Below are 26843 nucleotides of genomic sequence, written 5' to 3'. Positions count from 1 at the left end.
GGAAGAACTAGACATGGCAAAACAAGTAGAAAATATGTTTGCGAGAGAGAGGATGGTGTGACAAAGAGACATAAAAGAAGTAGAATCACTGAGTTCCATGTTAAAAGGTAGGTAAGAGATGATGTGCTCTCAGGTATAGAATGGTACTTGGCAAGTCAATGCATCTAAAACCTCGCCCCCCCTGGTTAAAGACATCCTCTCAAGGATAGAATGAGAACCTATACCATTTTCACCTTAAGTGCTAAAGTCTGGAGGAAACCTATCAGAAAACTCCAGGAATTCACAGGGTGGCCTAATGCCAGGGACCCAAGAATGAGTTATCCAGAAATGAAAGAAAGTACATCACATAAATACAACCCCTGCAACTTCGAACAAGTCTGAAATGTGAAAACCCAGGACAGAAATTAAAACATGCCATGATGATTTTTTGCAACCAACTACACATAAGAGCAACTGAGAGGAATATGAACAACCTGAAACCTGTGTAAAAACTTACATGATTGATTCACTCAATCTCCAAAACCTCAGTCACTGGGTACTGACATCCATATGAGGGTAGGAAAATCACCCAGCTGGAGGATAATGTAACTCCATCTATACTGGCAGAACATCACCACCCTGCTGGGACTGGCAAGTGGGTAAGATTCCAGTACTTCACTGGAAGAAAAGAATGAAAAAGTGCACTGGTAGTCTGTAACACCCAATGTAATGCAAAAGGTGATCACAAAACCCTAGTTTTAAATAAGCAGACCTCATCAATTTATTCAGTCAGGGCATGACAGGGATGGGCAGCAATACCCTTCTTTTTTACACATGCCATCCATGGGTAGTAGGGTTCAGGACTGGCATATCATGATGCAAGTACCACAAGGAATTAAGAATTGAGTGATTCTGTTAAACACCCCATCTGAAGGGTGAGCATACACAGCCACTGAAATATAAGAATTAACATGGCCTACAGTGTGGATTTGATAGAAGAGTGTCTGCAAATGGTTATAGCCACCTGCATGGAAACAATTCAGAGTACAAACAGTATACCTGGTCAGGCATCACTCACCACACAGCAAGATATACAAAATGAAGCTGAAACAGAGGCCCCTGAAATAAAATAAAGCATTAATTAAAATTTACCTTGTGTCACAGTCATGTAGAAGTTGGTAGAATGGTCACAGAAAGCAGAAAAACCGATATGATGTCAAGAGTGGGAGTTAAATGTATGCATCTATATGCCCTATTGTTTAATCTCCTCCATTGGCTGATGAAGATTTGAGGCAAGGGAGAAAGGAAGGTTATGCAGTTGATGTGAGAAAATGTGCAAGAAATGACACCAGGAAGAAGCCTAAAAATAACCATATAGAGCAAACATCAAATCTAACTGGTCAGGGTAACTGGGGAAAGAACACAGGAAGAGGAAGGTTGCAAAGGGAGAAACAAATGGGAATGAGGACCTCAGAAAGAACCTGTGTGAACAAGATAACAATGGAGAGCATAGACAAAACACAGCAGTTTATCCCAATCAAGAGGAAGGCAGAAATGAAAAAAGAGGAAAGGCAGATAGGTGAAAAGAGGACCTGAGCATCATGAGTCACAGAGGCAGTAGGAAGGAAAGCACAATACAGATAAAGGATAAGGAAGAAGAAGTACAAGGATCTGGTAATATCAACAGTAAACTTAACTTGCCTACAGTTATCACAGGCTGAGAAGAAAAAGAAATATGCCATAAAGGAGGGGTAAAACAGGAAATACACAGACAGAGGTTCAAAGGATAAAGGACCATGATGATATCTCAGATCAAAAGTGACAGATGTCTCAGTAGCTGATGGAGCCAGAAGGTTGGTTGGTTAGTTTGGTGTTTTATGGCACAAAGCAGCTGGGCTATTTGTGCCAAACATCTGATAGAAAGTTAAAATTAAAGTAAATTTAGTAAAATTCATAAAAGGAAATTAAGGTAAAACAAGACAAAGTTTAAAAAAAACAACATAAACAGCATTAAAACTGATGTTTACATCTAGTCTACAGCAGAAAGAGAAAAACTACAGTAATACAAGTTGTAAAGGACTTTCTGTAGCATAATTGTAATTATCATAACTTTCCAGGAAGACTAACAGGTAAGTTCAAAAATCACCATCAGTCACCTGAAGTTGGCCTTTCCAGTTCTGGTTCCAAGTTATTTGACGTTATGGCCATTTTCAGAAAGTAAAGTAATAAAAGTTTAAAAAGACTTGTAGCAAAATTTTAATAATAACTTGACAGGATGATTAATGGGTAAGCTCAAACAGCAGTGTTCATCATCTGAAGTTGGCCTTTCCAGTCCTTGTTTGAAGTTATTTGACGTTACGGCCATTTTCTAATTTTAAATCGAACTAGATAGACTTTGATTCTTAAAAAAATGTCTACTGTATAAATTAAAAAACTTGAATAGCATTAAAAAGATTAATGGCCTTTAAAAAACTAAAACCATTTTAAGGTTGACAGTGTCACCACCACCAATAACACTGTCTAACTTTATGGATAAACCTTGGGATAGAACATGTTTAAAATGGTGCTGTTGTTGAGTCATAACAATGGCAAGTAAGTAAAATGTGGCTTATTGTGACCTGAGTGTTACACAGACAGCACATTGGTGCATCAGTCCAAGATAAAAGAAAATGATGAATTAAAAACTGTGACTAACGCATACATCTAGTTAGAACAACTTCCTCTTTCTGATCCTTATGGAAGCAAGACGGCGAAAGTCCAATATAGGGTTTTATTTGGAAAAGCTTGTTTTCATGTTGCTCACTCAAATTCGACTGCCAATTGGCATGGAGCTGAGCCTTGAATACAAGATCACAGTCCATGTATGGAACAGGCACAGGAGTGATAGTGCCAGAACAGATAGATTTAGCTGTGGTGTCGACAAGCTCGTTCCCGCGAATACCAACGTGGCCCGGTATCAAAAAAAACTGGACAGAATTAGATTTTAAAGAGAAATGGGCCAGTCAGTTTGTATATCGGCAAGAATAAGGCATGAACTAATGTGAAGTGATTCCAGAGCCAGTAGAGAACTAAGCAAGTCAGTACAAATAGTGCAGTTTGAGAACTGAATAGCTTCTATGTGATCTAAGGCAAGAGAAACAGCATACAGTCAAGCAGTGAACACAGAGGCTGTAGAGGGGATTCTGTACACAAAACCGAACCACAACAAACCATGGCAAAGCCCACACAGTCACCTGTTTTAAACCATCTGTGTAAATATGAATTGAAGGATGGTTCGAAAGATGTTCAGCAAATAACAGACAGTATTACCAATCAGGAGAGTCTGCTTTTCTCAGATGACTTAAAGATAGGATACATTTGGGGACTGTAAGAAGCTATGGTGGAATGGGCTGACCAGTGGATATAGCAATGTTATCCAAGAACAGACCCAATTTGTCCAATTGCACCTTGATACAAAGGCCAAAGGGAGAAATGGTAGATCATATGGTCTGAAAAAGTATAGCCCACAGAGGAAGGAAAACACAACCCCAGGTGGGTTGTTTTGGTAAAGAATGTAGTTTTGAAGCATACAGTAAAGATAGCTGCAACTGCGAGAGATGTAGAGGAGATTCATGAGAGTCTATGTGTAAGCTCTGAACTGGGGAAGTGCAAAAAGCCCCAGTGCAGAGCAGAAGTCGTTGATGATGAATGGGGTCCAGCATCTTTAAGGCTGAGGTATATTGATCTGCTCCCCAAGTAGTGGAAGAGAGGATATGGAAAATGTTCAGTACTCTTGTACATTTGACCTGTAGCTGCTTGATATGTGGTATAAAGGTCAGCTTATAGTTAAAGATAAGCTCCAAGAACTTTGTCTCAGGGACCACAAACAGCACAACTTCACCTATACAGAGTTCAGGATGAGGGTGAATACCCCATTGGCAGCAAGAGTGCATGCATACAGTTTCAGAGAGAGAGAAGTTAAAAGCTGTTTGTGTGGTCCACTTCAGTAAACGATTCAGGGCAGTATGTAGCTGCCACTCAAAATACCTCATGTTCGATGACTTACATGAGATGTGAAAGTCGTCGACATAGAGCCCATTTGCAACAATGAGAGGGAGTTGTTCAGTGATGGCATTAATCTGTATACTGAAAAGTGTGACACTCAAAACACAGCCCTGAGAGACTCCAAGTTCCTGTAGAAAAGAACAGAAAAGTGTTGAACCCACTAAAACTTGGAATCTCCTGTCCTTTAAAAAAATTATAATAAAAATGGGCAAATGGTCACGTAACCTATATATATGGAGATCTCATAAAATGTTGTATCTCCATGTTGTATCATAAGCCTTCTCAACGTGAAAGAATATTGATACAAGGTGTTGTCCTTTGAGAAAGGCTTCTCTGATTGACGTTTCAAGTCTAATCAGGTGGTCCATGGTGAAGCACTGTCGTCGGAACCCACACTGAGTGGGCTAGAGGAGGTTGTTTGATTCGATAAACCAAAGAGGATGAGCATTAACCATCCTCTCTAAAGTCTTACAGAGACAGCTCATCAAAGCAATTGGACAGTAGTTTGAAAGAATCTTGGGATCCTTCCCAGGCTTAGAGAAAGGTAGGACACTAGCCTGGTGCCAGGCATCAGGAAAAACATTCTCCTGCCAGATCTGGTTAAAAATAATCAGAAGAATAGCAAGAGATAGATGGCACAGCATTTTGTAGTGTGCATCATCAGGTCCAACTGATGTATTGCAGTGTACTGCCAGACTGACGAAGGGCCAGTATGAGATCCACCAGGGTAAAGGAACAATTATAGTCATAGAGACAATCAGCTTAAAAGGAAAGAGGTGATTGCTCTGTCTGAGTCTTGATGGTTAAGAAGGTGGAGGAAGAGGCAGAAGTGCTAGATACCCGGCAGAAGCTTCACCTAGAGTATTAGCAATGCTTCAGGTATCAGCTATTTCCTGGCCATCAGAGAGCAAGATCAAGAGGGGGGCAGAATAATATTGCTCACTGACCTTTAGAATCTTGTTCCATATTACTTCAGAACTGGTGGTAGAAGACATGCTGGTTGTGAACTTAATCCAAGATTCCTTCTGGCTTTGACGTTTTACCCACCCAAGCAAATGCAAGGCTTGCTGGAAAGTAATGTGGTGCTAGAGTATGGGATACCTACGACAATTATCCTGGGCCAATTTTTGAGCCTTCTATGCCATGTGTCAGGTAGGATTACACCATGGATGAAGATATCACAGAAAACGTGTGAAGGTTTTAGGAATACACTGAGCAGGTGCTTGCATAATACAGTCAGTTACTACTGCCACAAAGTCATCTATTGATGGCTTACAGATGATGGCAGGATCAAGTTTTGTGACAGCAGTGAAAAGAGCCAGTTTGCTTGATTCAGCTTCCACCAGGGCAGACAGGTCAGGTGGCATCGACCACAGCCAGTCTCTCCCAAAAGTATAGGAAAATAATCACTGTCTCATGGATTATTGTCCACCCTCCATGAAAAATGGGAGAATAGTGAAGGTGGAGCAAAATGAAAGATCAATAGCAGTAAAGGACAGATGAAATGCATGGAAATAAGTAGAAGAACCACTATTAAAAAGAAAAAGGTTGTGATCAGAGAGCATATGCTCTACAGAGTGACCCCTCCTATCAATTTCAGCACTTCCCCAGAGGGGATGATGTCCATTAAAGTCCCCCAGGATTATAAAAGGAGATGACAACTGTTCAATGAGAGCATCAAGGTCTGATTGATCATAGGTCTCTCCAGATGACAGGCAGAGAGAAAAAACAGTGATGACACGACCCAAGGAAGCATGGATGGCTATGACCTCAAAGGGTGTGTCGAGTGGCAAAGACAGAGTGGACACATGCTGATAAACCAATAGTGCCAACCCTCTATGCACTCATCCATCACACAGCCTGTCATTTCTGGATAAAGAAAACTGCCAAAAAGTGACTGTATCAGCAGGTTTCACAAATTTTTCCTGTAAGGAAAGACAAACAGGATGGTAGAAAGCAATCAGTGCATTTCATGTCAACCAAATTAGAACCTAAACCTCGACAGTTCCACTGTATCAGGGTGGCCATTTTTATTTACATGTAGGCGAACCATTCTGTTTACGACCACATCTTTTTTCTTTGTCTTCATTCAAGAGAGGTCTATTGACCTCCATGGATCCCGCCCTGTGTCGATTGGGAAGGTCTTTACTGTTGGAAGAGGATTCCAGAGACTGAGGATGTGAACAAATGATTGTTTTGCATCTTGGGGCGAGAGATGAAGATGTATCCGAGGAAATGACTTTACCTGGAACCAAAGGATGTGGATCTTGGCGTTTGGTGGAATGTATATAAGAGACAGAGATAAGTGTTGAAGTTGATTCATTAACTGTTTTAACCATGGCTGTCAAAAGACTTTTCATTAGTTTAGAGAATGATTCTTTAAGAGGCACAGAAAGATCTGCTTCCACTCCCACAGTAGCTGTGGAACGAAGCGAAGCAGCATAGTCTGAGATGAGGTGGTGGACAGCAATTTTTGAGCCTCAGGATAAGTAATGTTATGAATCATTTTCAAATGCTGCACCTTTTTCTTCCAACCATTTAGGGCAAGAATGAAAGTAGGATGGGTGAGAGCCAATTCAATTGATGCAATGAGAGTCTGCTTCATACTCATAGGCATCACGCTCTTTGCCACTGCAATGAGCGCATGTCAAGGAACCACGACATGACATCTTCAATTGACTGAACCACTGACACTGGAAACATCACAGAAGGTTTGGAATGTATTGTCATACTCTGCAATTAACATAAACTGCCTTGATGGTGGCAGGCAGACATGGTGATATAAGTGTGAGAATGAGGACATTGATTTGCACCGTAATTCCATCTTTGCGAGTGGAGATATGCCTCACTGCAGAAACTCCTTAGGTGAAGAAAGCAGCTAGAATCTCTGACTCTGGGATGTTCTTCAAATCCCTCTCAACAATATCTCCTTGCAATGAATTCAAAGTAGCATGAGGTGTAACCTCAATAGCTTACACAACCCCTTCCAAACATGTGGTCAGCTTATGGACAGTTACCTCTTTCTCTCTTTGTGAACCTGACGATGACTGAAGAAGGTCGAAACATTGTTCGCTCTTCTACGTAAAATATTTTCTCAACCCAAACGAGCCGTTCTTGCATATATATTTCTCGACATCACTGAGGTATATCCCCAATTGCCTTTGAATGCAAGAGGAGTTCACTGTGTTGAGATGTGGATGTTTCCACCAATATGTCACCAGATCGAAGCTTCTTTACTGACTTTGGAGAGCCAGCAAGTCCCTCTTGTCCCTTCTGAATGAAAAAGAGAGACATTTGCCCTGAAGGTTTGTCTGAAAGAGAATGTAGTATAAGAAAATGAGGTACAACAGGTGTTACAGATGTTGAAGACTACTGTTCAGAATCTTCAAAATGTTGTCATTTACCTATGGACTGTTTTTTCACTATTTTAGTTGGAGGATCGATAATAAAAAAGGAATATTTCAGTGCCCACTGATCCCACCCTTTATGGAGCCCTATGATGGGATGCACTACAATGCCAAACAAGGACACTGCAGCAATGTCAGGATTTCGTGAACACTATACCCAAACACCAGCATCAGATACAATGCTCACAACACCCATTGAGAGCATCCAACACTGGTACTTGGTTGACCCTAGCCCAGTGGACCAGCCGATTGACCCAAGGGGGCCACCTCAAGGCTGCCCATTTACAGGAATTCAAGGCCAAAGTGGTGTGTTAGGGTTGGACCCCTCAACCACTAGGACCCTCTCCTCCCCTTCATGGGTCATCACGCACAGCAAACATGTGTGAATGTTTAGATCCCAGAGGATGTAAACTGACAGAAAAGAACCTTCCCTGGGAGCTCCCCTCACCACGTACAGGAATCCACACCAATGGGGAGCCAGAAGGAATGGATCAACATGAAAAGAACAGTGAAAGCAAGGACCATCCAGAAATGGTAAAAATGGAAATTATGCAATAATGCTGTCCAACACCTGAAATCAAGGAGATTAAAAAAAACCCGGAGATAATGCCCAGAGGCAACAAATGTGCTATTTGCATAGACTGATGGCAAAAAAAGAAAGAAAAATAAAACAGGCTAAATGTGAAGCTATTTTGTGAGAGAAATTGGAAAATTTTTCCAAGGACATGACAAAAGCTAGGTGTAAAGATAGTAAACAAATGGTGAAGGGGGTGAATCACCAGTGACTGGGATTAATGAAACAGGTAAGGACTAAATGGAGAAGGAAGGGGAAGGACCACTCCTGCAGTTGAAGGAACTGAGGGAATCAAGGTTCCTTGGGATAGAATGGAATAACCAGAGGGGCCATGTCTGGAGCAAGGATGAAGAAGACCACCTAAGAAGTAAACGGATGGGAGGGTAAACATAAAGGAACAAATGAAATCAATCCTGACTGAAAGCATTGACAGCCTAAGCTTGAGAATCGGGAACCAGGGAGTAAAACTTGTGTAATTTGGATAGATCATGTTGGCAAAAGTGAGAATCAGGGGAATCCCAGAACACCAAAAAACTCCAGGATGCAGGAACCATATCGTGGGATAAATGAGGTCCAGATGGGAAATACAATCACCCAAGAGAGTGAAAGTACACTTGACATGATAATACCATGAAAAGAATTCTTCATCCAATAAAGAAGATCCATAATGCAAAAACACAGGAATTGAGACCTGAAGCCCATGGTTGATTGATAGAATGTCAGGATTGATTATTATCTGCTAGCATAGGGCAAGATAAAACAAATGATCCAAAGACCAACAAACAGCTCGGAGTTCAAGAACACTGGTGTAAAAAAAAATCTTCTCCATCAACCAATGAACCAAAAATCCTTGATGACAATTCATACATCCCAACTCTAAAGGAAAGTATCCTTAACATATGTAACTCAGGCCATGGAGGAGGAAGGGATACTCCTACTGACACATGGGCCTTGTTGAACATCAATGAAGACTGACAATCAAGGGGGAAAAAAGGTGAATAAAAGCATCCAAGGAATCCTTTGCAAGGTTTCAGTAGTCATGAGATGCCTGAGAAACAAATGCACATGAGCCCTGTCAAGGGATATGAAAGGTGTCAGAGGCAACCACCACCCAATAAGCTATAGAAATGTGTCAGTAGAAAGTAGAGGAGCAAAGAGGGAGGTCTGAATAGCCAGCTCTTTAGAATAGACCCTGAGATAAGGTAAAATCCAACTGAAATGGATGTTAAGGAAAACACTCAAATGTACAAAGTATTGAGGATGATAAAGAAATGATCCCTCCAATGTGTTCAACAATCCCACCTGTATAGATTTGATTTGGAAATGGCAAGAAGAAGCCAATTGTCCATGTACATGTGGAAACATGGTCCCCAGGATATGAATATGCAAGCAAAGGAGCAAATCACTAGATAAAAATATGCTGCAAAAGCAAGACCTAAGGATTCCAAAAATCTCAGATAGGAAAAAGGCCACTTTGAAAAAAAAAAAGGCAGAAGTAGGATGAACAGGAAATTTGGGACCTGTCCCCCCAAATAGGCAAACTGAACCCACAATTGGTGGTCCAGAATTTGGGAAGCAGCCCAAAAAGTCACAAGGTCGAACCAACCTGTAGCCCGCATGGGACAAGCATATCAATGCCACAACCAAACAAGATGGTAAAAGCACAGTGTCAATGAGAAAAAAAGGATTGGGAAAACAAAAAACAACAACAAGAAATAAAACAACACACATCTGTGGGAAGGCACAACAAACTACAGGGGAGAAGGCAGATCAAAATTTTTTGTCAGCCTATACCTGTGAAACGTCCAAAGAATACAAGAATAAGAACACAAACAGGAAACAACATGTCTTCCATATAGTGCTCCAGTTCCCTATAAACAAAGGTGGCAAAATCCCCCAATGGTTCACCAGCACCTGTGGCCAAAAGTGTGAGAAGAGACAAGTGATATGTACCAAAGTTATAATAGCAAATTTGAAATTCATGTGCTATATAAAACCCGTGAAAGTGTATGAAAAACGTGTAAATTAAATGCTCTCAAAGAAAGTAAATGAAGTTGAACAAAGTTAAAAAAAAATCAAACAGTGGGAGGGTTGAAGGCTTGTGGCATGTATTCAAAATGTTTGCACATAGAGAGCAGCACAAAACAAGAAAAACCTAATGGGAAACACAAAATTCCAACCCGAAGAAGAAAGTGGCTAAGTCAGGAAAAAAAAATACAAGATAAAAAAATATAAATAAAACTTTTAATCAATGGAAGAATCAAGAAACGTGACCTCATAATAATAAGTGTTGATATTACTATCGAGGTGAACAAGTATACTGTTTGTCTGAGAATACAAGTCAATTTATTGCCTTAGGCAGAGACTATTTAGTCATGAATTTGTTACATGTAATTCAAAATGTCTTCCCTAATATATGGCATGTTGTATGATTATAAAATCATGCATTCACTAGGGCAAATTTCTTCTAAACCATAAGATTCCATATCTAAAAACAGTTATGCTGAAAATGTTTTAGCAAACAGGAGGAAAATAGATAAAAGCTGCTATCCAACAAACAACCAATCATGTTAATATATATTTGTAATGGAGATTTAAAAATATACAACTGCAACATACATATGCAAAAAAACATGCTTTATGAATTTTCTTCAAAACAAGAGGGTTTAACATGACATTTTAAAGTATTGCAGTAAATTAAAATATTAATCAACAATGTAACAATTCCATCTTGTGTTCTCAATGTCTTAGAGCATATCACTTCCTTCCTTACCATGACATTCACTACAGATAATACAACGTGAAAGTACTATAATATACATTTTGTACTGTATAATTTCATCTAAATCAAACAAATACAATACTATAAGTTAACCTTTTGCCTAAAAAACATGAAAGCAATTTTGGCATTTGATAGAGACAAAACATTTACAATATGAGAATAAAACACCACTAATATAAACATTTGCTTATTACAATATTCATCCTATGGCAACATAACAGTCTAATAATGCTGTTGTATTTTTACGTAATATGTAGCAGACTTTTAACAGATCTTTTACTTAACCCTATCAGATTTAATACTATACCAACATAACAGGAAAGATTTAACACAAACCTTTTAAAGTGGTAATAGATTTGTGGACTGCTAAGAGATGACTCATTACTTGTTCAAGAGACCCTTGCCATTTACATGATGCTCCAGGACAAGGACAAGAATATGGTCTTAAAGAGAACATGGCAAGTAATTAGTAATGATAATAACACCTACAGTATATCCTAAAGGGAACAGAACTACATTTAAGTGTGTATATTTTGATTGTGGAGATCGTGGCAATGTCTCAACCCACCATTGTTTAACAAAATTGTCTCATTTAACTCTTCATTATCGCAAAATCCATAAAATTGACTGAAAAGAAATTCTGCATTGAAATCCCATAGCAATGAATCTTTCCGGTCTAGACAAATTCATGAATGATAAATCTAAAAATCTGGTACAACATGTTGTGCAAACATATACATTTGGTAAATTATATATACATACCACCAAAGTTAAGCATTATTTAAGTATAATTACTGGAATACCCTGTGTGTGTGTGTCTATACACACACACAGGCACATATATTTAGATAAAACTTAAAAGACAAACCTTAAATAAAAATGCATTTAAAACCATTAGGACACAGCCTATAATTTGAGGTATGAGATGTGTCCTGGATTTTAGAGGTGACTGTGGAAGCAAACCCCATACATTCTTCTGTTTTTAGGATACTGTAATCACAGAGTGGAAACACCTAAGGATACCATTTAGCCATACTTACAAGCAAAAGTGTGGTGATCAATACAACACAATTTTCAAACAAGGCCATCTACCAGACTATACAAACGTCAAACTTACTAGACAAAAGACTGTTTTCACACAAGATGAAGTTCCTGTTTTTTCAGCCCAAGCCACAAAACACTGACTTGAAGGTAAAGGCATTTTTTTTCTCTAGTTGCCACATCAATTTTTAGATTTGAATCCCCATCTAGCAAGTGCTTTCCATTTCTATTTATTAACCAAAACCTATTTTCAGGGACACCTTTACCCACGTTCTTTGCTAAAAGTTGAAATGAATCCCAAAAATCCAAATTCGAAATCTTATAAATAAATAGGCAACTCTTTATGATATTTATAGTTGTCTCCTAATTTCAACAAATACTTTTAAAAATCTCAATCTTCATTCTTCTGTGCTCTGACATATCTGAGCTCTGAACTTTTCCCTTTAAATTTTATAACTTTAATAATGCAGCATCTATAGAACTACTTGATTAGAAATACAAAAACCCACATAACAACAAGCAATAACTTAAAATCTGAGCTTTTACCTTCTCAAGTTGATTTAAATACACTTTTCAAACCCACCAGAGAAGATCCTCATGTTCCTCTAAGTCTATCGAGACAATTATATAATCAAGTGTATATTTCTGATACAATTTTTATAATTGATAGACAGAACAGATGATCACCTACACAGACCTTATGATCCTTTAATTTTTTTAAAGTGAAAGACAGTAGTTGAGAAGAAGTGCTTGATTTATCTTGAGCAAAGCCATTGCTCTGAGCAGTAACCGAAGTTTTTAATCTATTTATAACTTAGTTAGAAATCCACATATATTACAGCATCTTTGGGAAATTCTTCTCTGGAGATAAATACATTTTTGTTGTTTTAAGGTGCTTATTTGAAAGGTATATTAAATTTTTTTGGACAACTTAAAAAAAAACAAATGTGCAGTGAATGAAAACTACTATTTTCTTTCTGTTGTTATTTATATCAGGTCATCCCATAAGTAATGTTGAAAATTTAATACAGAAAGTGCATCATCATTTCTGTCTTTGTAGAAGGCTTTAATGACTAAAATATGTGATAGGACATGTATAAAAATGTTCAGACAAAAGAAACTAACCCAACTCCACTTTTTCAGATTATTAATCAAATAAGTCCTTATGAAGATGAATGTATCTGAGGAGTAGATTAGGCATATAGTGCTTTATGAGTTTAAAAAGTGCAGAAGAAACCATGCAAAACAAGGTGTTTATGGTGTGGAGTTGCTCAATGAAAGAAAATGTTGAAACTGATTTTAGAAGTTCAGATCAGGTGACGACAGCTTAAGTAATGTGCCACGTTCAAGTCATCCTTTTGAGTTTAATGATGACTTGCTGCTGGCTGCACCTGATGAGGATTGTGCTGTAACAGTTGAAGAACTAGCACAGAAGCTTATTTCAACCCATTCAACAGTTCATCATTATCTGCAACATCTTGGAAAGGTGTCAAAACTTGAAAATGGGTCATCCACAATTTGACAGAAGCCAACCTTAGAGCAAGAGTGGACATTTGCACTTCTCTGCACTCTTGTGAGCATTACTCACTTTTTTGGACAGGTTAGTGACTGGAGATGAGATATGGATATTTATAAAATTGTTAAGCACCGTAGACAATGACTCAGTGCAGGTAAACTGACTAAAACACAGCTTAAAATGGATCTCCACCCTAGGAAAGTCTTGTTAAGTATCTGGTGGGGTATGTTGGTGTAATCCACTTTGAGTTGCTGCTACTCAATGTAATGATTACATCAGGCTTCTATTATCAACAGTTAGAGCACTTGAATGTTGCATTGAAAGGAAAGGGGACTGCTTTGATCAATCGTAGAGGTGTTGTGTTACACCAGGATAACACATGGCCCCATACAACAAGGATCACATCTGCAAAGACTAAAGAGCTAGACTGGGAAAAACTTCCACATCATTCTCATTCTCCAGACCTTGCCCTATATGATTATCATCTATTCCAAAGCTTGCAGAACTATCTTCATGGAAAAGAGCTTGGAACACATGAAGAAATCAAAACTACCTTCTCCACATTCTTTTCCTCCAAACCCCAAGAATTTTATAGAAGTGGCATTTAGAAGCTTGTGAATCATTGGCAGGAAGTAATTAATAATAATGGAACATACATTATTGACTAAATAACATTAAAAGCATTTGAAATCCTTTCCCTTTTTTGATCCTAAAATCGAATATTACTTAAGGGATGACCTGATAGCTTTTAACAGTGGAAAAACTGCTTCTGTTGTACAAGTCAAACAATAAAACCAAAAAAGCAAAATAAAACTGATGTCAAAAGATTAACAATTGAAATTGTTAAGTAATTTGAAAATCTCATATCAACTATGCATTCAAAGAAAATATAGTATTCTTTATTTTTTTTTTAAACTTTCTTTCCATTGTCAGATCTAGACCATCAAAACAGTAAAGACCATATAATACAAACAACCACATCACACACAAAGCAACCCCAAAATTTAACCATGTTTTAACAAAATCATATCATTAGATAATGGAAACGTGGAAAAAATCAGTTAGAAACAAACAGGTTATTTGCAATACCACCGTTTATAGTGAAGAAAATAACAATGTAGCACCAGTCATTGACACTGTTGTTTCAAGATGGGGACAAGTCACGTAGAACAAAACACATCTATTATTCTCCACCTATCTTTATGGGTTCCCCATATTAACACAAGTATGCGCATTGTTTAACCAGTTCAACTTTTGATACACTTAGAATTCTACATAATATTTGGTTCATCAACTAATGAATAGTTATTCATGAACTGTTCTTCACACACAGGAACGTTTCACTTACCTCGCTCTAAGATTGAATCTATTCACTGTTGAGTTCACATCAACCACCTAAAGGAATTATTTAATGCACTTATACCTTAGTTAGAGATCCAGCCAGGCCATAACTACATAAATTCTCACACAAATTTTTGATAAAAAGTACTGAAAGAAAAAAACTGGTTTCTGTGTGAAAATTATTTGAAATCTTTAATAATAACTTATCCAGTTTTACAAAGATACTCTTACAACATTAAAAGTTACAGTGTGAAAACTTTGGTGGTTGAAAAACCAGTAATTTTAACTAACCCTGTATTTGGACAATTAATAGATTATTTGTATGACAATGAAGTACATGGACTGCACACTTCCACTGCCATGGTCTGAAACAGCCTTTGAAAGTGATCTTTATGTACACTGTAAACACAGAAAAAGTAGTGAATGTTAGGTGTTGGGACCAAAGTTTTTTGTAGACATTAACTGTTATTCACCTAAGTTGACATCTTAAGTCAACATCTTTAAGTAAACATTTAAACACTTTTTGCCAAAGTAGAGAGAAACATGGAGCAGGAACTTATAACGAACGTAACAAATATGGGATGCCAAAATAGGGTTAAGTGGGCAGCACAAGACATGTTAATAAGTGAATAAAACATTATGAATCAAAAAATTCCCCCTGAAGAAGTGATCAGTAAAGGGAATTCACACCAAAGAGTACTAAAATGTAGAACATAGTGAGAAAATTATTTAAGCCTTTCCTCACAATAAAAGGATAGAGGGCATGTCATCACATCTGTAGACTCGTATTCAAAATTTTATTAACGTTTTCACAACAGGTCATGGGTCAAAGATCACATCATCACTTTTGTTAAAGTGCATTCAAAATTTTACTGATCTACTATTTGATGAATTTATATCAGTAAGTTGAGAATGAAATTGTGAATTATAATTCCAACTTTAATATTATATATAAATTAACTTCTTAATTTAAAAGTAAATATTAAAAGAACATGCTTAAATATAGAATTTAGTGACTCATGTGATATGTTGAGCACAGCACTGTTTATAATAAGATGTTTGTATTGTTAAAATACTAAGTCTACAGTTTTGTACAAACTGGGAACTCAAATTACTAAAAGCCAGAATATAAAATAAGAACCTCATATCTTTTTACTTTGCTGAGATATCACTTAAGTACTAAATCAAACACAGTGGCCTTGTTCATCTCTTTCCATTTTTGAAAACAGTTTCTTATACACACTTCGATATATATGACAGGTGAGTGACCAATCAACACCTTAAAATACCCCCCTAATGGCTTTCTCAGCCATTTTAATCTGTGAAAAGGCTACCATGTGTTCTTGAACCAAGATTTCAAGAATGCAGATTGCATTTTCAGTCTGCTCAAAGTTTCATATTTTTTTTAAAATCTAAATACATCTTAGTTACTAAGTGTAACAAATTACAGTGGAACACTATGGTATCAGTATAGTTTTTTTATGATGTTTTGGTTCTTCAACTGTATATAGAGCCCTAAAATATTTTTGTTTGACATCCTCCTCATGCAAACTTTTAAAAAGCTTATCAGCAACTGAGTTCAAAGGTCATAGCAAAAAGAAATAATTGTTTGCTTTACTTCTTTATTGTTCTATATTTTAAGAAAAACAAGTTTAATAATTTATTTCTAAATTGTAATAATGTATAATAATTGAAATGTGACTGTTTTTTACATACTACCAGTCCACTGAAACACAGCCAAAACAGGGAAGACTAAAGGTCAGTTTTATATTATTGGATACGTAACACAAGTGCACATTTACCACATCAATGCAAGTTATGTAATGTTAGTTAGGCATGACTAGAAGGTCAATAAAATAAAAATAAATACATAGCATTATGAAACTTAAGCTGCATAGACATTTGCATTTTTGTGTTATAATATGCAGCCATTCTAGCACAAAGAAAGCATAATTTATATTTATTTCCTAATTTTGTTACGATGGTTACAAGGTTGGTCAAATGACAGACCCCACATAGTTGGAGTACAGAAAATAAAATATAAAGCCTAACTGAAAATATATGTTTGAAATGTATTTAGGAAGTTTTAGAGATTACGCAAATAATATTTGAGATTTTTGGGATGAAAAATAGTTTTTAGTTACAACAAGAAATCACTATATACACAGATTAGTAACTAAACAGACTCAATGTTTTCACAAACAAATCTTTAGTGATAATATTTAATTAAAAATCTTATTTTTTGTGTACAAAATACTTGTGATATTTACTGAAAGTCTACTAAATTCTGTGAAGATAACACATTCTGTATTTAAAGTTATAGTACAAATACTTAAGAGGTGAAAATAATGTATACAAAGTTGTGTATATTATACCGAGCCTGTTGCAAAAGGTTTAAATCACTATTTTATGAATGTATACAAGTTTGTATATATATACGTGTGTGTGTGTTTTTCGCATCAAATTGTAGCCTATAATTCAAATTTTAGTATTATACTTTTTATTTAATTGCTAATTTAAAAGTAATTTTTTTAAAAAATCTCTAAATATTGATTGTTGTGTGTCACATAGTTTCTCACCTTCTATTTTTGTTCAGCTTACATTTTATGACACCCACTATATAATGTGTATTTTCTTACAAATTACCAATAATGACAAACTAAAACACTAAAAAACTGTATTTGCAAGGATATCATAAAACTTAAACTTATCAAATCCACCAACACCACCCACATCTTATTCTTTTGAAAATACTTACTTACTTATGCCCACTTCTCCTACCAATTACACGTTTATAACCATCCAAAATCACTTGTTTGGAACTACATAAATTATGCCAGTTTTCTTAAAAGTATTTATATAGGTAAAGCCATCACTTAAACAGCAAATTTGAAGAGTGGTGGTCAAGGCAAATATAGTAATCAAAAATGAGTTTCTTTTTTTATAATCACGTACAACTTAGTTAGGACATCTCATAAATTACAGTGTGTATATAAAAACCTACAAAAAATATTAGTCAGGTATGGTTCAAAGGTCAATACAATATTGAGAAATATAAATAGATATACACTGTGGTGAGATTTACATTACTTAGAATAAACATTTGTGGTCTCCTGTTACAATCTGCAACCTTTCTAGAAAGAAACAAAGTTAATTTAAATTTCCTTTTTTTTTATGGTGGTCACAAGATGAGACAAATCAATCAATCACTCATAGAGAAGATACCAAAAAGATACAAAAATTTCTAACAACAACAAAATTTGATAGTTATTTAGGAGGTTATAGAGATTACACAAATTACATTTGACAATTTTCAGATGGAGAAAAGTATTTTTAGAAATGCTACCAAATTTACTTTTCATATTAGATAGTCAATATTCTGAAAACTTCAGAAGCAAATCTTTAATTAAAAATCTTAATATGTAATTTAAAATTAAGCTGTTTTCACACAATGACACTATATGAAAGACTTGTATGTAAGGACTAGATGATTCCAGATTTTTAATATACTATTATAGTAATGAAACATTTATTTCAAGAGAAAAAAAATAATTATTTTTTTAATTAAAAATATACTATTAGTTATAGCAAAGAAACATTCAAGAAAAAAATTATTTTTTAAATATACTATTAGTTATAGAATGAAACATTCAAGAAAAAATATTTTTTAAATATACTATTAGTTATAGTAATTTCAAGAAAAAATTATTTTTTAAATATACTATTAGTTATAGTAATGAAACATTCAAGAAAAAATATTTTTAAATATACTATTAGTTATAGTAATGAAACATTCAAGAAAAAATATTTTTTAAATATACTATTAGTTATAGTAATGAAACATTCAAGAAAAAATATTTTTTAAATATACTATTAGTTATAGTAATGAAACATTCAAGAAAAAATATTTTTAAATATACTATTATATATAGTAATGAAACATTCATTTCATGAAAAAAATTAATTTTATTCAATCATATGTGAAAAAATTGAAATTTTCACTGAAGTATTAAAAAGGTATACTCTAGGTTGAATTACATAAAACTGGAAGATTAAGCACATGTTTATTAAGCAAATAAACTTGCCTAAATTCACATATTTCTTCATGGTCCTGTTTATCTGTATGTAACAGTTGAGCATTGCACCCAGAAGCTGAATATTTACAAGGAAACATTACTGTGCTGGCCACTTTTTCCATAGCCAAATTCCTAATGTTACCTGTAATTAAACAAGATCTTTCCATTATCCACATTTCTTGAAACAAATTAAATATAAAATATTGTGAGTCGGAGTAAAAGTGATAAAAAATAAAAATGTGAGATTATAAGATGTCAGCTTTTCAGAAAAGTGTTATGTTGGAAATGTTTTATATATATATATTTTTTTTTTCTTTTCAAAGTTAGATTATTTTAATTGAATATCTAATAAGCATAATAGTAATAAACAGTGTCAATATTAGATACAGTAGAACCTTGTTTATTGGACACTGCACCATTAAAGTCAAATTTTTTCAGTCTTTCTTTTTTCTATTATTTGTAATCAAAATAAATCTTGCAATAAAGTTTACCTCAATATTCCATATTAAAGGCAGTGTCTTTAGTATCATTCTCTATATGTAAACTTGATCAATCAGACAATTATTTTTGTATGCTTGACATCCCACCAGAAGGTTAACCAATATTCATACACTTGCAATGTTTACTGTGTTGGATTTGAACCATCTACTATAATAAATGTTTTCACAGGCTCAAAGTGCAATTTTATTCTCTGAGGAATTCTCATTATAAACACTATACAACACATAAGCTGATAATTTCCAAATTGTGTTCTTGGAGCAAGGATTAAGTTGATTTATTTGTGTGTGCATGCTTTGTTGCTTTCAATACAGCCTCAAGTAAACAGTCTAATGTCACAAGCAGTTATTTGTTGCTTTATTCTCAGAAGACTTCTATTTTAATTCTTGACAGTAAAATAAACACAAAAAATAAATGTGAAACATTTAGCAGTTTAAACTCTGAAACTTTGTGACAACAATAAAGTAAAAAAGGGTATTGCTAATCCATCCTCTAAGACCTGCTGACAACATATAATTCACAATCACCCATGTCTTGCACACATAAAACAAAATGGGGGCCCTTGAAATTCATAAATTTAGTACAGTCATTACGAAATCCAGTTTTGTGAAGTTCATTATTTTATATTAAGGGCACCTTACTATAGCAGGCTTTTGGAAGCAGTCAAAATGGTGTCCTTAATTATGAGGTTCAGCTGTGATTATTCACTACTGATAATATCTTTACTGACAAACTTTACTTAAATTACAGGTATGGACACAACTGTAATAGTAAATTATTTTTAAAGAGCACTTTGTTTTTATATCCATTTAACCTTTCAGTATTTCTATACAACTGTAACAAAAACAAATGCTTAAACTACAAACAGTCATTATCAATAAATCACTCAACTCTCTTTCTCTAATTTCACTTTAAGTAGCTATCTTCCTTTTGTCACCACTATTAATTTTATTTCTCCATTTATCCATCTCTCTCTAGTCTTACTTTCTACTGATTCCAATCCTGCTTATGTTCACAGTTAAAACTACTCAGTTGCTAGTATCCATTCTCATTTGGAAGAAGTAAAACTACGGAGTACACAAACAAGTTTAAATGTTTGATACACTCTGAGGTGGCTTCTGCTTTTGTTTTCTATCACTGGATGTCTCCACGTTTCCAAGCAGCATAGTTAAAACACTATGTTATATGGTGCAGTGATATTACTCAACTTTAACAGAACTTTTCTGCTCTATAGTTAACAACTCTATTTTCATCCAAGATATAAACAAAAAACACTTGATCTATGTTAATCTTCTTCACAATTATGTCCATGGCTCCATTTTTCTCATATTCCTTCAAGCTCTGACCTTTGCACTTTGTACAACATGTAGGCTACTAGCTAGAGGATGAAAACAAAATTTTAAGCAGCAGATAATTCATCATCAAGCATTGTTCTTCAGTTGTAATCAAGAGTAATTGCCATAAAGCACCTTGAAAGTGGTTTTTTTTAGAAAGTCCACAGAGATCTTATAGATTTGTTGTGACCATTTCTTACATTTTCTCAAATGTTTTGTTCTTTGAGTTCCATTGTTACTCTAAGTTATAAAATGAAACTGATTTGCCACTTGTCCTTTAAATAATGCCAGATTCCACTCAGTACCTTAAATATTGTTGCACTTCAGTTTATTCAGTGGAATACAAAAGTTCAAGAAAGTAAAATCTTCACTTGGGGTAAATAACTCATCAATTCATACATCAACAATTTGATCAAAATATTATATGTTGAAAGAAATGTCAAAATTTGTGTATATGACATTTAGCCATCACCTTTGGAAAATATGTACAAATTAGGGATAACAAGACAGAAATAAAAAGGAAATTGTAACATTAAACTACAAAAACATATGACTAAGGTTACTTATATTCCAAAATTTATTTATAAAAAATATGCTTAAAGTCAGTAAGATCCATACAAATCTTAGATTAAAAACTCAAGTTTACTTCAACCACTGTAATCAGAAATTAAGTATAAATGTTAACAAAAAGTCATAAAACATTGTACTGAAATACGAAAGACTTCAGAAAAGAATGCTAATAATAGAACACCTTGAAAGGAAAATAGTTAATAATTATTCTTATATACTGTACTTGCCTTAATATAATGAAAAGAATGCTTGTTGTTATTTGTTAGTCAACATCACAACTGTGAAACTCAAAACAGTAAATCATAAAATTACCAATTGGTGCTCTACATGTTGGGCAACAAGTGATTTTCTGCCGGCAAGTTGAACACACAAGATGTCCATTTTGGCACTGAAGAATAGGAGGCAGAACAAACTCAAAACAGACAGGACATTCAAACAGGCTGACCAGGTCTGCTGCTGAGGTTGGTGCTGTCATAACTGGTAAAAGTAAAGCTTTTTCAGCTGAAGCAAAAAAAAATTAGTGACCTTCAAAAGCAAGTGCTAATTTTGGAATGTTTTACATGATTTACTCCCAAAACAGATTTAAAAAAGTTAATCTTGTCAGAATATAATAAAATTCTGATGAATAGCTCAGATCAAATTAGTAAAAAATAAAGATTTGCTTTTAATGTACATTTTACTTTAACTGTTTTAGAATAACTATCCTATAAACAAGTTTGAACACAGAAAGTTATGCAAAACAGTTTTGTTACTGTAAGGAACTATTATATAAGAAACTAGTGGGGAGAAAGCACTGATCAAAAATCAAATCTCATTTACAGAAATTCTTGTATTTTGTTATATTAACATATTACAGTTCAATCAACTTCAATTTGGTTAGATATAAAAAATCATCTAAATAGTGTATTTCAATAAAAGCTTTTATTTTCATATGTTCAGCATATCTCTTCATACATTTTAATATGTCAATTGTTATTTATAGACTTTTACATTTAAACTAACAGCATTTCCTGCCACATTTGACAACCTTATAACAAACAAAAATTTAGACAACATGAAAATAGCCTGTAATGTGAAGGCTCTTACAAATTTAAAATATTTTTTTCAAATTTACCGAATATGTTTTCACTATTAATTAAAAATGGATAAAATTGTTTCTAAGTTATGAAATACAAAATGAAATCATCCACATATTTATTTTGCATTTTCACTGCTTCCTGCCATGCATAAAAAGACAAAAAATTAGCAATATTACAAAGCAAGAAGTGCAGTAGAATTAGCAGTACAATAAAATGGTGCCATACCAGTTGTTGTGAAATGAGTCTTCACCTTGCTACCACTCAAACTTGGATGGCTCATGCTTGGTTAAAACAAAAGAAAAATAAAAAGTACATGTAAGCTCAGTGCTCTGAACTGTAAAGAGAAATGTACCACAAAGCAATGACATTCAATGTTTCCATAAATTATTCTGTTTTAAACGTAGCATTTTTCAAAATGTCTGATACAGCAAGTGATAGAAAAAAAGGTGGTGCAAAAGTTACAAATTTAGTAACAGCTGTTTAAATTTATGACATGATAGACATTAAAAACTTGTATCTGTCTTGTAACTAGAGCTGGGTGATTAACCTGATAAAACCAATTCTTTGTGACTATCAGCATCAGATAAAATAGCTGATTGGTCAAAATTATGATTAAATTGTTTAAGAAAATAATCAACTTACCAAAATTATTGTTTCTGGTTATTACAATTTTTGATTATTTCAACCATCCAAGCCTCAAGTGAAAATAATAGATTAGTTTAATGTAACTGATTAACAAGATCAATAATTAATTTATTAGCATATTACATGAACAAATGCAAAAGAAAACCATGAGAAAAAATAAGCACATGGCATATATGGGTTGGTCAGTGGGACTACAAATCTGGGTTATTTAACATGGTATTAGCTTATGTTATTCGTATCTATAGTTCTTTATTTCAAATGCAGGTTAAGTTTCAGTATCTAGTTTACAAATCATGCAGTATCTAGAACTTTACTGGGTATTCAGTTTATAGTACAGTTCTAGTCACTGAATCCTAGAATACGTTCTTTCAACGAGTCAGTTTCTTGAAGGACACATCTTAAACAGCCTGTACAATCTACTCCTCCTTTGTCATTTATTTTATCTGCTATTATTGCATAAATTTTTGATATCTTCAATTCATTGACTATACTGAATATTAATTTTTCTAAAAACCACTGAAAAGCTTCATTACTTCATAATTGATGGTGTGCTAGCAGTTGAAGGTTCAGTGCTGCATCATTAAGAATAAATAAAAACACACACTGTAAACCTCACAGTTAAAAAAAAGTCCAACTTTATTAATGTTTTCAATTAGAAAAAATATTTCTAACATACGTGTAATTCAGAAAAAAAAACTTACTAAAACAAACACTTTTCACCTTATCAAACAGTAATTTCAAGACAAATAATCACTACAAAACATGAAATATTTCCACTAAATTATTATTAAGACTCAACAACTAGGTAACTTAAACCCTAAAACAGCCATTTGTAGGAGTGCTACAACTTGTTAAATGTAGTTGATTAATGAGTCTAATTAACAACTTCCATTAATGACTCACCTCTGTCATTCAAGATTGCACAATCAAGTTTATAAGAAAACAATGAATCAATGCTGAATTTGCAGCATATAATATTTTATACTGACAAGAGAATTTTCAATTAACTTACTTTAAAATTATGTTCAAAAACACATCTGTAAATACACCTGTTTCAAGGACAAATAACTTAAGGTTATAATAACTTACCAGTAATTATATGCCTATTAGTCGTACATTAGTTGAGAGAAAACTCTGATAACATATGCATAACAAAATAATTTAACAAAGCTTTAAATTCTATTAGATAATCAATTAAGTTTCACTAATGGAAAATTTTGCCTTACAAAGCTTTTGACACCCTTTGAAAAGGTTACTGCTTATAGAGATGAGAGAAAGGGTGTAAATTTGTTATATCCAAATTTTCAAAAGGCCTTGGGCAACCACCATATCAAATGCTTGTAAAATAATTATTTCTATAGGTGTGAGGAATAAATTAGCTAATTGGATAGAAAGATGGCTGGATGGGAGAAAGCATATGGCTGTGTTGAAAGGAGTCCAGTCAAATTGGATTAATATCACACGTGTGATACCTCGGGGCTCAGTCTTGGAACCTTTGCTCTTTTTGATTTACAGCAACAACACAGACAGAGGAAACAGTCAATAAATTACTTAAATTTCCTGATGATATTAAGGTCTTGGGTGTTTCTGGCTGTAAAGAGGATGTTACTGATTTACAAAAGGATTTAGGTCATTTAGTAAGTTACACAAATGGTAGATGAGTTTTAATTATAAACACAAGTTAATGCATTATAGATTATCATAATTTGAATTAAAAGTATGATCTGGATGGAAATACTCTTAACATAGTCATGATTAATCAGTCTCTTAAACTATCCAAGCAACGTGATGTTGTTAGTGGTAATATAAATTGGGATTTTCAATTGCATCTACACAAATAATTAATACATGTCTAAAGAGTTTACAATTTCACAGTAGAAATCACCAGTTAGGATACATCTGGAATATTGTTGTAAATCTCAGACTCCTTACTTTAAGAAAGGCATTGATTTGTTGGAAAAGATTCAGAGAAGAGTGCTAGAATATTAACTGAAATATAGGGTTTGTGACATGAGATTCATATTTCTGAAACCATTTTTTCTTGAAAAAAGAAGAGTTAGAGGGGATCTGATTGAAGTGTTTAAGATTTTAAATGGAACTCACTGTGTTTCGGCATAATTTTTTTCATAACGTTGAAAACAATAGGACTAATAAACATATAAATTTGGGCAGGATAGGAGTTATCTTTAGCTAATCCAATTTTAATTTTTCTAACAAGATGCTTGACCTCTAAAACATGTTGCTTTTGAATGTTGTGGAGGAAGCAAGTTTAAAATAAAGCTTATTGGGACAATCTCAACCACAATTCGTTATGTAAACACTCAGTACTAAACACTGAAAACGTTGAAAACAATAGGACTAATAAACATATAAATTTGGGCAGGATAGGAGTTATCTTTAGCTAATCCAATTTTAATTTTTCTAACAAGATGCTTGACCTCTAAAACATGTTGCTTTTGAATGTTGTGGAGGAAGCAAGTTTAAAATAAAGCTTATTGGGACAATCTCAACCACAATTCGTTATGTAAACACTCAGTACTAAACAGAATAGGTTAGATAGCTTTTTAAAATGATTTTCCTGAATCTCAGAATTACTTGTTCGATCTCCGAGATAATATAATTAATCCAATATTACCAATAATAATAGAATTAAGCTTAAAAGTTAAGCAAACGTTAGGCCTTAGGTACTAATAATACTTAATTCTGAAGATTTAGCCTTAAGCCTAAACGTAACCATTAAGACTTGCATTATCGACATAATATAAACAGCCTTCAGCTTAATAGTATTTCAAACACGAAAACATATTCATTATCTGAAACACTTTATTTACTTTTGTAATATCAACTCCGTCATTAGACTATCTCAGTGCGTACTACCTTAGTTTAATACCAGATTTCAACAAACAAAAACGACAAAAGGTTACATGACGTCATAGCCTTTTTTATTGTGGGGTGGGGGAGCTAGCTAACAATAATTTTGATTAGATTTTACACAGTGATTACATAGGATACCCACAAACAAAATGTTATAGACGGACCAATTCAATGTGCTGAGATGAGTAGTTAATTAATATAGAATCACACGGTGTGCACAAAATGAAATAAGAGTTTTTGTCTAAAAATAAATACAATGTAACTTGAAAATATGAGAGACCATTATCGTAAATAAGATAGAATATCATTAAACAACTAAAATCATATGTAAAGAGAGGAGAGAAATTTTTATTTACCCTTCAAATATCTATAGCTCAGTTATATATTTGTTATGAACTAAATAAAATAACATTAGGAAAAAATAAAAAAACGCGCGAAAAGGAACAGTTAGTAGTCGCTGTGTAAGATAAATATTTTATTTTTCTAGGATTCAGAGACTAAAATTATTTTAATGCAAAACCAGATACTGAATAAAAACGCACTGCATTAGAGTTATCGGATTAGATTATCTGCAGTATGTATCACAAACATATGAAGATGGTGTTCAAGCTAAGTTGAGTAAATATCAATCACAACTTAACCCTGTAATCTGCCACATCCACAAAGCAACGAAAGAAGCTAATGAGTTTTTCTGTACATTGGAAAATACATAATGTTTATTTAGTGGATAATAAATCATTAAGAATCAACGGTACTCAAACTAAATTAGGATTAAAGCAAAACAAACTTTAGATAATCATTGGTATCGACCACAAACGTCCCAGCTGTTATCCAATGCTTTTTGGATAATAAATATCCACCAGCATTTACCTGCTAGTAAAAATGCACAAATTCCTTTCAGTGTACTGCATGTTTATGTTCCATTCTCTTCTTAACACAACAAAGAGCGTTTTCAAGTGAACATAAAATGAAAACCTTGATTTGACTAAAACCTGTGCCTAGTCTTTTTCTGTTTCTCACGAGCTCAGTCAGAGATTAGAGAAATACTTTTCACTAAATATTTTGACGACTTTTCTACTATTA

General features: G+C 34.1%; 1 protein-coding gene across 10 annotated transcripts in view; it reads right to left on the bottom strand.

Annotated features, from left to right (window-relative positions):
• LOC143223459 (E3 ubiquitin-protein ligase Siah1-like) overlaps positions 1–25866 on the bottom strand; it is a 30054-nt gene extending 4188 nt beyond the window's left edge. The window contains exons 1-6 of one of the 10 annotated variants that reach the window (XM_076451473.1): positions 25718–25814; positions 22884–22936; positions 22467–22522; positions 21475–21663; positions 18770–18902; positions 11123–11229 (exon numbers count right to left, since the gene is read on the bottom strand). In XM_076451473.1, the coding sequence (XP_076307588.1) occupies positions 11123–11229; positions 18770–18902; positions 21475–21663; positions 22467–22521 (484 nt within the window). In that variant the 5' untranslated portion in view covers position 22522; positions 22884–22936; positions 25718–25814. Of the gene's footprint in view, positions 1–11122; positions 11230–18769; positions 18903–21474; positions 21664–22466; positions 22523–22883; positions 22937–23789; positions 25221–25717 lie in introns of those variants that run through there. The other 9 variants (XM_076451468.1, XM_076451469.1, XM_076451470.1 and 6 more) reach the window with 9 other exon arrangements.
• Between the last annotated feature and the right edge of the window lie 977 nt (positions 25867–26843).

The sequence above is a fragment of the Tachypleus tridentatus genome, chromosome 8 (genome assembly GCF_004210375.1).
Source record: "Tachypleus tridentatus isolate NWPU-2018 chromosome 8, ASM421037v1, whole genome shotgun sequence".
Lineage (NCBI taxonomy): Eukaryota > Metazoa > Arthropoda > Merostomata > Xiphosura > Limulidae > Tachypleus > Tachypleus tridentatus.
The sequence above is the reverse complement of the archived record's forward strand: the minus strand, read 5'-3'. Positions and strand labels throughout refer to the sequence as shown.